This window comes from Engystomops pustulosus, chromosome 1 (genome assembly GCF_040894005.1).
Source record: "Engystomops pustulosus chromosome 1, aEngPut4.maternal, whole genome shotgun sequence".
Taxonomy (NCBI): Eukaryota; Metazoa; Chordata; class Amphibia; order Anura; family Leptodactylidae; genus Engystomops; species Engystomops pustulosus.
The window spans coordinates 80739684-80756574 of record NC_092411.1 but is presented as its reverse complement, the minus strand read 5'-3'; the positions used below and the strand labels follow the sequence as shown (position 1 = coordinate 80756574).

Below are 16891 nucleotides of genomic sequence, written 5' to 3'. Positions count from 1 at the left end.
GGGGATCACTACACCTCCTCTATACACAGCAGTGACAGGGGGATCACTACACCTCCTCTATACACAGCAGTGACAGGGGGATCACTACACCTCCTCTATACACAGCAGTGACAGGGGGATCACTACACCTCCTCTATACACAGCAGTGACAGGGGGATCACTACACCTCCTCTATACACAGCAGTGACAGGGGGATCACTACACCTCCTCTATACACAGCAGTGACAGGGGGATCACTACACCTCCTCTATACACAGCAGTGACAGGGGGATCACTACACCTCCTCTATACACAGCAGTGACAGGGGGATCACTACACCTCCTCTATACACAGCAGTTACAGGGGGATCACTACACCTCCTCTATACACAGCAGTTACAGGGGGATCACTACACCTCCTCTATGCACAGCAGTGACAGCCTGAGCACTACACCTCCTCTATACACAGCAGTGACAGGGGGAGCACTACACCTCCTCTATACCCAGCAGTGACAGCCTGAGCACTATACTTTAATACAACAGCATTGAGAAGGAATCAGGAAGCACCTCCCATAGATCCTCGGTCACGTGACATTTAGTACCATGTGATCAGTGACTTCACAGGGACAGCAGATGGCTGCCTCCACTATGGCACACGCTGGAGAAGTGATGCAGGATCCAGGCTGTAATCTCGGGGAGCGGGGACCACATTGTCTGGAGTCAGTGATGCTGGCGCTCAAGCAGTTCTCTGAGTGAGTGTCACCTCCATGTGTCCTGTCACATATCAGTGCATGTACCGCAGGTTACTGGATCGCTGGAGGGTAGTACATTTTACATGACCCTGCTGGTTAATTTATAGTTTTCTATTTAGTAGTTGCACCTTTTTCATGGGTGCATTGTCTATGGTGATGAACGTCTGTGCTCAGTAACCATAACGATTTGGTAACTTCCCGATGTGAGTGATGAACCCCCTGCTGAAGTACTTGTTACCCTATTAACACACTTGTTTCTGTTATACTAGATTGGGTTGGGTCACCACTTATCAGCGTTTTAGGGGCTGTAGGACTCCACTAAATGCTGCACTCATTGCATTTTCTGTTTGCAAAGCATGTCATAAAGTGTTCTGGACATTACAAATGATTTCTTCCTTTTCAATTGACTGCTGCTCAGTATCTCACTGCTGTGATCACTTTTGGCCGCTACACCTAAGGGGTTAAACAGATACTAGATAGCCAGGGAGTAGGGTTTATTGCACCAATACAACCTATTTACAGTAAAGAGGAACAGACCCATGACCAGGACATATTTATTGCCAGATTGGAGGATGAATAGCAAATTCGCTCAAATTCACTCCTGTAGTAACCAGCCATGGCTAATAATAGGGCTTCAATTTCCCAGATGTTGGCTGTTCAGTCACCAATCCGGCAATATGTCCGTGTCATGCGGTTGAACCCGACCATCGGCTCTGTTCATCTCTACAGACAACTGATTCAATATGACCTGGTCAGGTGGACGAACCCGATCTTCAGGTCCGCTCATTTCTAGTTGTCGGGGACAGAACAGATCATGCAGAATTTGAATGGAGCAGTCCTCCCTCAGGCACCCTTACCTTCCCACTTCAATATTATTACGGTAATCTTTAAATGATGTGTGAGATGCATGTATAGTGCACTTATGTTAACACTGTATAGAGAAGGCATTGAGAGGCTGGATGTAATAGTGAAGAAGTACATAAGAAGTATAATAAAATAGAGTGGCCTAAAAGATTTTTTTTTTTTTAAATAAATCAATCAACCAAATTTAAATTGCCCTGCATATAACATTACTGTGTATAGAATTATTAACATGTTTAGTATAGCTCTTGTCTTGCATTGAATATGAACTCTTACAGGACTCATCAACCTTTGGCAATCAGGAAGCTTTTCACTTCACCATGCAAGCCTGAGGACGGTATAGTACAGTGATGGTGAACCTTTTAGAGACTGAGTGCCCAAACTACAACCAAGACCCACTTATTTATCGCAAATTGTCACAGCTTTCATTCATTTCAGCACTCTGAGGACACCAATAAAGCAGAAAATAGGAGAAATTTGGATGATCATTGTAGCTTCCCTCCAGGGTGCCATAAACAGGAAGAATTGTCAGGGCCGGAGCAGGAGCTACAATGATAATCCAGATCTGTCCACACCTTCCCACTCCTCCAGTAGTCCCAGGTAGAGCTGTCACTTTAAAATAGCTCTGTGCACAGCAAGTCCTGGGCTGTCTGGGACTATGGGAAGATAACTGGAGTCCTCTCTGGTGATGGCCTGAGTGCCCACAGAAAGGGCTCTGAGTGCCACCTCTGGCACCCGTGCCATAGGTTCGCCACCACTGGTATAGTACATTGTGGTGCACTAAAGCAGGCTTCACCCTGATGTACTATACTGTCCTGGTGCACGTAGGAGTTATATGGTGCCACTTTGATTTGCAATTTGTTTACAGAAAAGAACCTTTCTTAAAGCTCTACAAACTAAGTAATTTAAGAAATTACAACTTTGATAGGTGGGGGGTGAAAAAAAAGAAACACAAAAACAAAAGGCCTGCAGTAAAAGGTAACAATATAAGAAGAGAACACACAACCATTTCAACAGTAACAATGGACATTTTTATTGAACATTTTTACAGAAAGCAGTCTCGCTTAGTGTATTTTCCATATTCTATATCAGTGATGGCGAACCTTTTAGAGCCTGAGTGCCCAAACTTCAACCAAAAGCCACTTATTTATTGTAAAGTGCCAGCACAGCAACTTATTTCTCCTTGTTCTTTGACAACTTTCAATCGTTCAGCCTCCTAAAGACACCAATGCAGTTGAAAGGAGGAGGACAAATTCCTCTATCATTGTAGGAAGATTCTGTAGGAAGATTCTTTGAGTCCTGTCTGGTGAACTTCATGCTGGGTTGATGGCCTGGGTGCCCACAGAGAGGGCCCCAAGTGCCGCCTCTGGCACCAGTGCCATAGGTTTGCCACCACTGTTCTATATGATTGTGGTCCAGAGTTAGTCTCTTCACAGTCCTGGAAAATCTCTCAGATTCTGCATTCAGCGGATGTGATACTTCATTCTAGGGATTTAGTAAAGAGAAGAAGTTAATATAAGTACACCATACTTCATTATATTGTGATTACATTGCAAGCAATAGTTCTATTCTCCTTAGTGTTGAGGAAAAGAACCGTGTAAGAACAGGTGCTATTAGGTGCTGTCATTTCTAGCTAGATAATGCCTTCTGCCTGGATGTGGCAGCCATAACGGTCTTATCACTGCTTATTACGTTACTTCTTGCCATTCGCTACATGGTCACTGCTGCCATTATGAATGTATGAGTAATGCACCATATGTAAAAAAAAACTATAATGACTTGCATGGTTATGCTGTTTTCAGATGCATTATAACTACAGTTATGTTACATTTCTTTTTCTTTATTATAAGATGATCATAAACTATGAGATTAGTAGTACTAGGGTGAATGAACTGCACTGGCTGACCAAAGAGACTCCAGTATGACTGTAGTGTCTTGGAGTCATTCCGAAATTATGCTTTTTAAATTTTGCTGAGGTGCACCCAATAGGACTGATCACCCAACAGGACTTTAACTCAGAGATCCAATTTTATATGGCATGTATCCCAACTTCGGCATGTCCCCTAGTACAGGCGGTCCCCTACTTAAGAACACCTGACTTACATACGAGCCCTAGTTTCAAACGAACCTCTGGATTTTGGTAATTTACTGTACTTTAGTTCTAGGCTACAATAAACAGCTTTAACAGTTATCAATGGTGCCTGTAATGAAGCTTGACAATCCAACATTTTTAAAATCCAATTGTCACAGAGACCAAAAAAATTCTGACTGGAGTTACAATTATAAAGTATAGGGTTTCGACTTACATACAGACTCAACTTAAGAACAAACCTACAGAACCTATCTTGTATGTAACCCGGGGACTGCCTGTAATTCCTCCTAGTAAGCTGCATTGTGTAATGATAGCACCACCTAGTGGTACAAGTGGGTATAAACCAGGGGCGAAACTAGGAGAGGCAGGGCCCTATTGCAGACTTCTGAATGAGGCCCCTCTTCCCACTTTGAAATATTACACTCATATATATACACACATTTATATACTTATATACACATATATACACATATACAGTGCCATATAAAGATGTACAGCATATAAACATTGCAGATACACACACATATACAGCATATATACATTGCATATATATTATACACATATTATGCTGTACAATGTGCAGTATAATATGTATATAATGGTGCACATCCTCCATTCTTTAGTGTCAGGTCGGATGACGGGGCCCATCCCCGGATGGGATGTTACAAGAACAGATTGGCTCGATTTTGGGTATTGAGTGGATCTTTCAATCTTCCCATATATATATACACACTTTATTCCACTGTAAATGTGGAGGGAAGTACAGTATATACTCGAGTATAAGCCAAGTTTTTCTGCTTATACTTGAGTCTATAAATCATTTAATACTGTACTTGTCTTTCTGATGCCAACCGCATCCAACTTGTCCCTGCGTGAAGGTGGCACGCAAACAATGATGATGGCAAGCGGCTGACATCATAGTGTGTGCCAGCTGCGCACAGGGACCTGAAGATGGAGCCGGAGCACTGGAAGCAAGAAGAGGACTTGCAGGGGGCATCAGAAAGGTTAGTACAGTGTTTTCTAGGCTTGCCATACTTGGGGCAGGGGCTGGCAGGCTTTATACTGGGGGGCAGAGAGGCCATGTACTGGGGGGCATGGGCTGTCAGGTGTGAAAGAGGCCTACACTAGGTTTGTGCTACCGTGACATCCATGGCTAAGCCACAACCAAGTCTGGCACATCGTTCCTCGTTCGCTGCTCCATATATTGTCTACCCCGGATGGGATGTTACATGAACAGATTGGATCAATTTTGTTGTATTCCAGCAGGCAGCTTTGAGCATTGGGTGGATCTTTCAATCTTCATATATATATATATATATATATATATATATATATATATATATATATATTTTTTTTTAAATCTCATTGTCGATGGCCTCACACTTTCAAATACAAACACGAATGCTCCTTGTGTGGGGGTAGTCACCCATTGTTCAGATGCTTTAAGACAGGGTTCCCCAAACCTAGGTCCGTGGGCCACATGTGGCTGCGGCCCGTTTCGATCCGAGCGCTATTACTAGAGCGATGTGGCCGGAAGACAACCCCGGCGCACATCGCTCCATGAACTAGCATGAGCGGTCGCCCAATGACGTCATCACGCGGCCACGCACCCATTCCTGCCCGGACGCGACAAGAAGATAAAGACGCACGGCGGGAAACTTAGGAAACAGGTACAGGGTTTTTATTTTTTATTAAAAAGGCCAGTAAAGAGATTGTGGGGGCCGGAGGCCAGTAGTTAGTTATGAGGGTCAGCTTAGGAAACAATTAATTATAAGGGGCAGCTTAGGAAATAATTAATTATAAGGGGCAGCTTAGGAAATAATTAATTATAAGGGGCAGCTTAGGAAATAATTAATTATAAGGGGCAGCTTAGGAAATAATTAATTATAAGGGGCAGTATAGGAAATAATTCATGGTGGAGGGGCAGCATAGGAAATAATTGATTACGGGGGCAGCATAGGAAATAATTGATTACGGGGGCAGCATAGGAAATAATTGATTACGGGGGCAGCATAGGAAATAATTGATTACGGGGCAGCATAGGAAATCATTAATGGTGGGGGCAGTAAAGGAAATAATTAATTATGAGGGGCAGAATAGGAAATAATTAATTATGAGTGGCAGTCTAGTAATTAATGGGGGGGGGAGCATATTCAATAATTAATGGAGAGGGGTCCCAGTATATTTCATAATTAATTGTCCTAATTAATTAATTGGGCCAATATATAAAATAGTTCACAAGGGGGTGCTGTATATTAAATAATTAATTGAGGGGGGTGCCAGTGTATTATGGATGCGGTCACATGTAACGCTATTTATTTTTAAACTTTAGTCTGGCCCTCCAACGGTCTGAGGGGGACAGTGAACGGCCCCCTATGTAAAAAGTTTGGGGACCCCTGCTTTAAGAGATCTACAGCAGTGGGCCAGCCTACAACCAAGGAGTATGTTTCAAAAAGCATTTACTCTGGTAAAGTTGGAGAGAATGCTCATTTGGCTACAACAGTACCCAAGGCACAAGATGGCAGAATTGTTAATTGAAGGTTTTTGTGATGGTTTTAGAATTCCTCCATGTGAGTGTTCTGGTTGTGTTTTTGTTAGAAATCAGTGGAAGAAATGCCTCATGTGGTTTGGCATAAGATTGCCAAAGAAGTTGCTTCATTATTGACGCGAAGGCTTGTTCAGTGAAGTATGCTACTTTTGACCAGGCAGTGGCAGTAGTAAAGAGTTTTGGTCTGGGAGCGCTTATGGCAAAGAAAGATATTAAAACAGCTTTTAGGATGCTACCAATTCACCCATCAGGGTTCAGTTCATTGGGTTTTCAGTTTCAAGGGCAGTATTTCTTTGATCGCTGCCTCCCAATGGGCTGTTCCCTCTCGTGTGCATATTTTGAAGCTTTTTCATCCTTCTTGGAATGGGTTGTGGCCGTTCGTTGTCAAGTCCCCACAAGTAGTCAATTGATTTAGTTTTTATAGGTTACAGCACTCATTTATATACTGGGCAGAGAGGAAAGCTTATTAAATCGTATTCTACTAACCTGCCATTACCAAGGGACAGTGCAGGGATTTTCTGGATGGGAGTAAGAGGGCACAGATGGAGAGGTTTGGTGAAGTAGGCCTTATTCAAGCTTGACTGATTTTCTGCTCCTGATGTCATCATTTTGCATCTTGGTGGCAATGACATAGGTAAAGTAGGGACAATGGACTTGGTTTTTGAAATGAAACAGAGTTTGATGCAGCTCCGCCATTTGTTTCATGAGGTAAAGTAAATTTTTTCTGAAATAATTCCTAGACTGTTATGGTTTAGAAGCCGTGACTTGAAGTATTGTCAGAAGATTTGAAAAGATCCTTATTTTGTTTTTTGCCAACGCTGGGTGGTTTTTCTTTTCGCCATGTGGATCTAGAGGGAGGTGTGGTCGGCCTTTATAGAGATGACTTGGTTCGTCTCTCCGAAATTGGTTTAGACATATTGAACTTAAACTTGCAAGCAATGATTGAACTGGCTTTTGGTGGGGTGGGATAACAAATCTGGCCATATGGGTTAGTCGCTCTTTAGGAATGGACCATAGATATATTTAAGATTAAGATCTGGTAAGCTGGCCTTAAGATGAGCATATTTAGTTATGTGTTATTGATAAAGTTTAAGATGAATTTTTCATGTTGTTATCTTAATACAGGCCGTGCCAACAAAATAATTTTAATTTTACCACTAATCATGTGTCAGTGTTTTATTTATTCTGGTTTATTTACCTTTATATGTGGCATATAATGCCATTTGTGTAGGGGTTGCAGCTGAGGCCTCTGATTACCCTTTAATGATTGCCATATTGACTTTTTTTCCCAGCCATTAAGGGCATTTCTTTTGATGCGACCACTTTCTACATTGCAGCGTCAGAAGAAGTTTGTAAGACCTAGTGTCCTGCCACTCGTGGCACTGGGCCACAGTCGATCATGAACTGCGGTGTCTAAGTGGGTGCCAAGGCAGTGGGCTCCCTCTGCCACCCATTGGCATCCTGCAGCTGCAATCACAGGGTGCTGATGGTGTCGCATGGCAGCCTGGGGTAAATTGATGCACATTTTGTTCTTCCAAACCCACAAGAATCTTAGACTACAAAATTATAGTGGTATTTATCCCGTACAACAGATACATTAATTTTAAAAAATGTAAAGCTTTGGTAAAAAAAATATTTGTACCATCATATTTATTTATTCCTTTGGTGTAGGGAGCCCTCTGCTCCCTAAAGAATCGGGAACTTGGCTGACACACTTTTTATACATCAGTCCTCTCTGTTTCTTGCCTTGGTATTAATGGTTGACTTCTTCATAGGTCCTCATTAAAACGATGTAAAGAAAAACATCTACAGGAGGTCGTCCAGGCAGTGGATGGAGCAGTTTTAGAAAACCTCCCTGATAGTGAACTGCTGCCATTGCTCCATTGTCTCCAAACCACTCAGATGGCTTGTAGCAGCTCTTTCACTTTTTACCTGAAGCTTGAAAAGGTTAGTGAATTGCAGGGAATATAGAAATGATGGCCTCATAAAAGTGACTTTAGAGGAAAGAAAGCAGCGAGGGGAAATTGGCTGTTGGTTTTAACACCTTAACAACTGGTACCCTGTATCAGATTATTACAGGGCCATTTAGGGTACCTTTTCTTTTAAAGGGAACTTGTCATTAGAAATTGACCAAATAAACCACTACCAGTATGCTGTGAAGCGGATTTACACCTTCCAGATCATGTTTCTTTCATAGTCCAGTGTGGTGGCATCATCCAGAAAATCAGCTTTGAAGTGACATGTGAATTGTTTGTATAAAGTCTTGGAGGCGGAGAGCTCAGCACTGAAGTCAAGTTCTCCTCACCACATAATGAAGTAGATCTGGTTAGTGATGTGCCTGGATGCAGGACCATCAATTACAGTGATAAGGGCATTCTGAGGTGAGGAGAGCTTGACTTCAGTGTTAAACTCTCCGCCTCCTTGACTTTATACAACCAAATTACATGTCACTTCAAAGTTGATTTTCTGGATGATGCCCTGTCCAATGCTTGATAAATGCATTAGAAAATAAAATTCTTATTATTTTTCAAATATATTGTACAGACAGGGTTAATGAAATGTCATCAGTTGGTAACATGAAAGCCAACATTTTGCTGAAAACTAGGAATGAGGAGATACTGATGCAGAGGAAAAGTGTGGAGTCTATGGAGGTAGCTTATCACCAAAATAAACAGTTGTGTCCATGAGGCCTTACTGTATTCCTTTTCCTTAGGTACTAAGTAAGATTTCTCAGGTCAGACCAAACCTTGTAGAACATCACAGAGAATCATTTTTGGCTTCGTTGTTGGATGAAAAAGAGGTAAGTGGACGTTATACACTTCTTAGAACTAAAAATCTAAACTAAAATGTGAGTTATTAGTTATTTTTTCCTACTTCTCAAAAACCCCTTTAACTCCCCAAAATAATGTAATGTATGTGCTAAATAATATTCCGCATCAGAAATCAGGCTTGCTATAATTGTGTATTCTACCAGCTAAAGCTTGGATATTTTTAATATGGCCTCATATGTAGCATAAATGTCATATAAATACTCATTTTTCTGTATCATAGGTCTTCCAGCTTGTAGAACTGCAGACAGGTATGGCTCGCTCTCATTCAATATTTTCTGTATAAATTCATTTTTATTTCATTGTCACATATGTAGTAATATCCTGCGTATGTTCTTCTTCTCCTTGCAGCATGTATGTGTTTGGAAGGAAGCCCCTCTGGAAGGACTTTTTTTGCAAAAAATCTGCATGCTTTACTTATAAAAATGTCTTCAACTTTTTTTTCCATATTACACGGAGAATATTATCAAAGTGCAGATTACTGTCTTCTCAGTGTTAAAGTAAGGTGAAAATCTGTCTGGTTTGTTATATTACATGTGAGTGACAAATGTTTGCCAGGGAATTTGCCACAGATGTCGCCGAAGGCATTGCAATAGTTAATCAGTGGTGAAAAATCTGTACTATTTCTACTGTGTGGATATAGCCTAATGCCCACATACTGTAGGATATAAAACGCTAAACCTTCACTCTTAATATAAAGAAACTGAAGCAGCTCTTGGGGGCAATACCAGAGCCCTTCCATTCTGCATATTGACAGATTGTTACAGTGTACATGGAGCACTTTCCCCTCTCATGTGGTGAAACTTCCTCTGCTGCAATGAGATTACATAATACATAGGGATGCGTTAATGGGGTTTTCTGAGGGTATAAAAAACCCTTCGGTGGCCGGGATGGGGCGGGTTAAAAAAATAAACATACCTTACCTCTGCATCCCTCCTGGCGTCCAGCACTGCGATCTCTCCGGTCCATGCCCCATGTTAAAAAAATAAGGGCACGTAAGCCACACTGCATTCAGCAGCCGGACACCCGTCCTTATTCCCAGCCTTATATCATGTAAGATGGTTGGGTGTGCGCCTCTTTACTTACATGTGGCATGGAGCAGAGAGATTGCAGTGCTCGACGCCGGGAGGGACAGCGGAGATAAGTACATGTTTTTGTTTTTTTTAAACTGCCCCATCCTGGCCACCCAAGGGGTTTTTTATACCCTCGGACAACCCCTTTAAGTGCTGCGAGAGCAGAGGGGCAGGGTTTGGACAGTGTAACAGCCTGTGGAGCTGCAGCACGGAGGGCTCTGGTAACACCTCAGGAGCTCATCTGCTTCATTAGCATAATTTTAAACATTGACTTTAGAAGGAAGGAGGCCATGGATATCAAAAATAATTATATTACCACAGTCACAGTGCCTGGATCTATGAGTAAGTGTCCTTGGTTTATCATGCTTAACTTTGATAAGAGAAAGTTTGGTATGCATTCAGTAGCTCATTTGCTAAATGAACGTAAAGGAAATCTACCGTCTTTGCACTTTACTGCTTTGGCTCGCCAAATCACAATTGCATATGCACAGTATTTCTGCAGCCAGAGGATTCTTGCCCTGTCTTTCTACCTCACTGCTGGGGCTGACAAAATTGCTATAGTGCGCAAAATTTTGGAAGCCACAAAAGTGACGTGGAAAGACAGGTCAAGGTTATGTTTGGCTGAGCGGTGTGGCCGGCTCTAGGGGTGATTTAGAGATGGAGCCTTGCCGGACTCCAGAGATGCCCGCAAAAGCACCTGCATGTAAGTTAAAAGTGTGTAAGCAGCATTATTACTTCAGAGTTGGAGTTTGGGGGGCGGGGGGAATCATGTTGAGTGATTCCATTTTTAATGACGATGCTATACAATTGTGTTCCCTTTAGTTGTGTCTTCAGTTATTTAGAGAGCTTGCTGAACATATTAGTCCAATGCTATGGGATTCTTCTTGCCCACCAAACCCTTTGGAAAGCATACTTGGATCACTCCTTCAAATAATTACAGACCAGGTAATTCATGTTTTATTACCATGTGCTAATGATCTATATCTGATGCAGTGATAACACAAGAGCGCTTTAAATACAGGTTTGTTTAGTTCACTCTGCAGGGTGGATTTTTGACATCGGTTAAAGGAGATCTATCGCCAATCCTGACATGTCTGTTTTGTTAAGTACTTATGTTTCTTGATTGATTGATGAAATATATATAATTTTACCATTACTTGTCTTTCACTTTTGTATCATTACACAATTTGGAAATGTGAACAGTGACATTTTATTCATGAAATAAATTTACTCTTGCTGCACACAATTTGGTTTATAAAGCTTTTTTACATATTAGAAATAAGTTCTATGATTAAAGTGGTAATGTATTTATACTTCCACAAAGAAACATTTTTTTACATTTATTTATTTTATTTATTGACCCCATAGGAAATTATTTATACTCAGTGTCCAGACATAATGTTATAGATTGTTACACACAATGTCAAGGCAAAACAAGGAAAAATAAAGAATTGCAGATGAATTAGCCCTTCCCCTAACCTATGGTATTCCTAGAACCCAGGTTTTTGTTAAAAAGTTTGATGGTTTTGGGGATGAATGTGTTGGAAGATGGAATTCTCCATTGCAGTTGTTTGTGCAGGCATCTTTCCTTCCATATTTGATTGAGCTTTTTCCACCTTATTTTTGTCCATTCCATTGATGACGCCTCCCCAGCACAAGACTGTGAAGAAGATAATGCTTGCAATTGGGAACTCTTAAAACATCCTTGTGTTCCTGTCGCAGATAATGAAGACATTTTTGTATTTTGAACCCCTTTGCACATCTTTTACTTATTATGGATATAGTTAATCCTTTGTGACAAACTGAATCTTGGCATCATACTTCTATACATTCTGTATAGTTCTGTTCCTTTACTGGATAAAGTATCCCCCTTGCTAAGAAAACCTGATAAATGTGGTATAGTTTATGACTATCTAGTCTAACTATGCACTGTGCACTTCTATTAGTTGACTGATTTTTTTTTTTTATTTTTAAAGAAAACCAATGTATTCTAATGTATTTGCATCATTTTTGGTGCTTATCTGTTTTCCAAGGACTTCTTAGTCTTACTAGTCTTAAAAGTGTCTAAAACAGTTTTAAACCATTGGTAAATGTGGTGCAGGGCATTTGAGAGTCAGAAAATTCAGAATTTTTTTGTTCACATGATACATCTATAGCTGGTATTTGGACAGAACTGCTCAGTCAGGAGAGAAGGTTTTGTTAAGATTGGTAAGTTAGAAAAATACTGCAAAAATTTGCAATACAAATCATCCAAACCCCGTGTAAAACTAAGTATAGTTTTTTCTATAAGTTCTCTATGCTATTCTTTATTTTTAGCTAACTTTTTTGGTTAAAAAGTTAGATGGATTTGGTGATAAAGGTGTTAGGTAGCTGGAATCATATAATATGTATGTGTTCACATTTCTTTTTTTTTTTTTTTTTTACAGAACATCAGCCGTGATGCCCAATTGTTAGCTGGCACAGCTGTCGCCTCCCTGGCAAACACGGGACCGGTAGTGGAGTCAGCAGCTCAAGCCGCATTGACCCTTGTACAGAAGTTTGAACTTTGTGAGGACCTGGAGGCTTTGTTGTAAATTTCTGTTATACATAATCCTACATTTGTGTGTGTGTTGAAGTTCTCACCATTCTGGACAAACGTATTTGTAAATGTGTTATTTGGGCTTACCTTGCTTACAGATGGGTGTAACTTTAATTCAAAGCAATCCCAGACATCCGACCAGTTTTAGATAAATTCTTTGCTTATAGTGGTTCAGAGTTTTGACCTTTGGTCCCTGCTGGACAGTCCTTAGTAAAACACTTTGTATTTAAATAAAAACGTTTTCTTTAGTCCCTTACTTTTTGAATAAAATGGCAAAGCCCTTTGGTTATGCTGCCCACAACTAGCAATACCCTTGTGGATTCTGGACTAAAAAAAAACATTTTCTCTCCATTAGAAAAACATAATGGGGTAGATTTATCAAGTGTCTGAAAGTCAGAATATTTCTAGTTGCCCATGGCAATCAATCACAGCTCGACTTTAAAATATTCATGAGCACTTATAAAATGAAAGCTGAGCTGTGATTGGTTGCCGTGGGCAACTAGAAATATTCTGACTTTCAGACACTTGATAAATCTACCCCAGTGTGTCAGACTGTGCACCTTTTTTCAGGGCTAAAACAGCTTGCACAGGTATTTAATAAGTGTGTGTGCTGGGATTGTGGCACACATTACCCTTTTTGTGGCACAGCTGCGCTGTCTTCCATGCAATGCAAATTAGGGGGCATGCCATCGGAAGGTCCGACTGATTCGGACTGAGCAGGGGATTTAACTTTTAAATTGTGTCACATGCCCTATGTTTAAAATGCACCACAAAAAAGATGGGGAACTCTTGACGAACCTGAGCGGGGAAGCGACACATTCATGATTTCAGGCACACAATCTTGGTGAATCGCTGCACGCAGCATTATAGCCGGAAAATGCACTTTCAGTGAACTCCGGTGACCCTGCAGGTGAATGTGCCCCAATGTATCATGTAGCCCAAATATACTTAGTAAAAACTTAAATGAATTTATTTCCCCTTTTGTTAGAAATTGTGCTATCAATGTCATACCCGATGTGTCATAAAATTTGTGACCATAATTCTCAGAAAGCTTCCAGCTTCCACAGTGCAGAAAATTGATTCCTCTGCTCCCACCGTCTTCTTCAGCAGCTTCCATGATTCAGAGGGCCGCTTACACTTTGGCCACTTTCTGTACTGTACTCTACTTGGTAGGGTTTTTTTCCTAGTCATGCACTCTAGACTGGTCTTTTTGGGGGTTGGTTCTGGATTTAAGTGGTTAAGAATCCAATTATAGAAAACTATTTTTGTAACCATTGATGCATCCTAGTCCCCTCTCATATTTTCATTTTATGTCCAGCAATTTTATGTATTCATTTTCTGTGACTTGTGCCTTGCAGCCGCTGCTGAATTACATTTTGGAGAATTGCATGTGACAGACCTTAGGCACATAACCAATGGTGTGGGATTGCTATCTTTAATAAGAGGCCTTCTAACCTGTGGTCGTGGAGATCTTCTCACCTGCAAATTATGTTCTGCAGACCAGGTAATATGATGCATTGCCATAAGCCCATTAAACCAGGAAAGAGCAATTGCCATTTAATTATTAGTAAAACAAAGTAAATGTGGTTCTGTGTCTGCTTGAATAGTTCTCCACTTGATTTTAAGGGACAGATTCACTCCCTCTGCAACAAAGTTGTGAATAGAGAAGTAGTCAAGTGTGATATGTTGCATATCTTTACAACAATTTTGAAACCAAGGCAATGGGATACCATCTTCAGCCCCCTAACTGCACAGTTTCGCAGTAGTCTTTTGAAGTAATACATTTGTGACATTTATATATGCTTGTGACCAATTGCCTTTAAGGTGTTGATGACCTATGATATCAGTGTGGGTCTGACAGCTGGACCCCAACACTCTACTGATTCTGGAACACAGAAAACAGAATCAGAAACCCAGTCTCAGTTTTGGTTTAGTGCCCAATGGTTAGCACTGGCTTAAAAGTGGGAAAAAAACATTAAAATTGGCTAGTCAAGGGTAAACAACAGAAGATGTACTATAGTTTGTTTAGATGTGCTTAAGACCCCTGTTAACGCTGTAGTATTGTGTCTATTCTCAGAGTATAACCTTGCTGGAGTGTCTGTTTCCTGCTGTGGCCTGTCTGTGTGATCAGCAGAAGGAGCCGTATTACAGTTTTCAAGGTACAAATATCTAAAGATTTATAGTCTCATTTTAGGTCTTTGAAAATATTAATATAATTGCTGATCGTTGTATTTAGTGCTCTCCCTCTGGTTACAACGGGTGCGGGAGCAGCTGCCTGTGCTGCTTAGAATCCAGGGGACATTTCTTTTGACGGAAACCCAAGACATTGCTTCACGTGTTGTAAATCTTCTGTGGACTGGAGCTGAAATGCAGGCAAGGAATTTGTTGCATTATATGCAATAAAAATACATCCTTTTTAATATATATTTGCATATTTGGTGCAGAATCATAAATAAAAGAAATGTAGAGAAGCATATAATACATCAGTTTTCATATAAACACCTCTCCTCCCACACCAACCCCTCAGCTGCCGTCTAGACAGCACTTTCCCGTAGGGTATTTTATGTTGTATTATCCTAAGTCAGGACACACCTTATATTCAGCCTTAGACATAGCAATCCCCCCCCCCCCTATTAAGCCTAAATGTCTCAATCTGACCTAGAATGTTAACAGCTCCACCGACTTTGATCTGTATTGTAAGTCATTAATCTCCAGCAAGACTGTAAAAAAAAATGTATTTCATATTCCAGGATTGTGGCTAGACTTGTGAGATCTCTTCACTGAACATGTCCTCTGATATGAGTCACTGCTGTTTAAATACTAGACTTGCTCAATTGGTGAGGGGCTGTGCCATGTTCACTGACGAGATTTCACATGGGAGATTTTTAAAATCCGGCTGAAATTATCAATTTATACAAAGATATGGAGACTCCATCTGCAGTTTTACATGGTTACAACTGACTTGGTGTTATTTAGTGAAATTGTTCAAATATCACAAAACATGAAAGTCTTATGCACCCATGCACAGGTGGACGGTATGACTGCTCTGGTTCTCGGCTGTTTCCAGCGCTATTTGCACATCCACCGTAAGGAATGTCAGTTCTTGGGAGTAACAGAAGAGACTACACTCCAAAAACTTCTGCAGAAAGTCACAGAAATCTCCTGGCAGGCTCGGTCCAGATACACTGTGCTCTGTGCTCTTTTACCATTCCTTGGATCTAAGAAGGTCAGACTTGAGGTTTATGCTATGATATAGTGGTATTTGTATTTTACATAAATAATAGAGGCAGTTTTTAACCTGCTGTATATCATCAATGTGAACATATAGGCTTGTTTATAGCACATAGCTGTACCAGTTGACAAATGTTGTTTTGCTTACAGGTTTTGGCACTCTACCCTTTGCTCCCATCCCATCTGTATAACTGTTTGGCAACCAACTACCTCTGCCCCCCAGCTTCCGAGACATACCGGACATTTATTTCTTTACAGAAACAAGAGTGGCTTCAGAAGGGTATAGTAGATGAAGGGTTGCTTGGTAAACATTGGGCAGAAGTTTGGCTTGTGCCTCTTTCTGATGCAATGAGCTCAGCAGAATGTAGTCTACAAAATAATGCTGCAACTCATATTCTCCCCTGTACCCTGCGCACGTTTAGTGGCGCCTTTAAATTGCTGGCAGAAACGCTGTCTGGTTCAGATATTTCACATCTTCGTGGCTGGATCAGCCTTGCACGTGCACAAAAGGTAGTCTTGGGTAAAGTGCTAAAAGCTGAAGAGAGTCTGCAGCTGTGTCTCGAATCTGCGGATGATGGCGTACGTCTGGATGCAATGAGTTTCCTGTGCACTGGTCCTAGAAGTAATCAACCCCCTTCTTCTCATGAGCTGCTACTACTCAAGAAATATCTGCCTTATAATATGGGCTGCGACAATCCAGGCTTTCGACAGCAACTCCAGGCTGGACTACGCAAGGTTTTAGAGCGGCTGCGCGATGCAGCAATGTCTTTCTTCCGCAAGGGTCATACTCACAATGAAACTGTGGTCCAGGCAGTAGGTAAGATCTATTTTATGGTATAAGACACACTTTTTAGAAAAAAAGAGCCTTACTAAATAAGTGCCAGCATCCTATGGTCTGAAATCAGGAGGATCTGGCAATACCGGATCCTCTTGACTGGAAAGCAATAACT

General features: G+C 41.0%; 1 protein-coding gene across 1 annotated transcript in view; it reads left to right on the top strand.

Moving 5' to 3' along the window:
• The first annotated feature begins 482 nt into the window (after nt 1–482).
• The window catches only part of LOC140125900 (tRNA (32-2'-O)-methyltransferase regulator THADA-like), a 35732-nt gene continuing 19323 nt past the window's right edge, over nt 483–16891 (top strand). The window contains exons 1-12 of the mRNA XM_072144790.1: nt 483–730; nt 8007–8178; nt 8945–9031; nt 9283–9310; nt 9411–9559; nt 10955–11077; nt 12559–12679; nt 14069–14214; nt 14788–14869; nt 14947–15083; nt 15739–15936; nt 16092–16758. Of these exons, the coding sequence (XP_072000891.1) occupies nt 612–730; nt 8007–8178; nt 8945–9031; nt 9283–9310; nt 9411–9559; nt 10955–11077; nt 12559–12679; nt 14069–14214; nt 14788–14869; nt 14947–15083; nt 15739–15936; nt 16092–16758 (2029 nt within the window). The 5' untranslated portion in view covers nt 483–611. The remainder of the gene's footprint in view (nt 731–8006; nt 8179–8944; nt 9032–9282; nt 9311–9410; nt 9560–10954; nt 11078–12558; nt 12680–14068; nt 14215–14787; nt 14870–14946; nt 15084–15738; nt 15937–16091; nt 16759–16891) is intronic.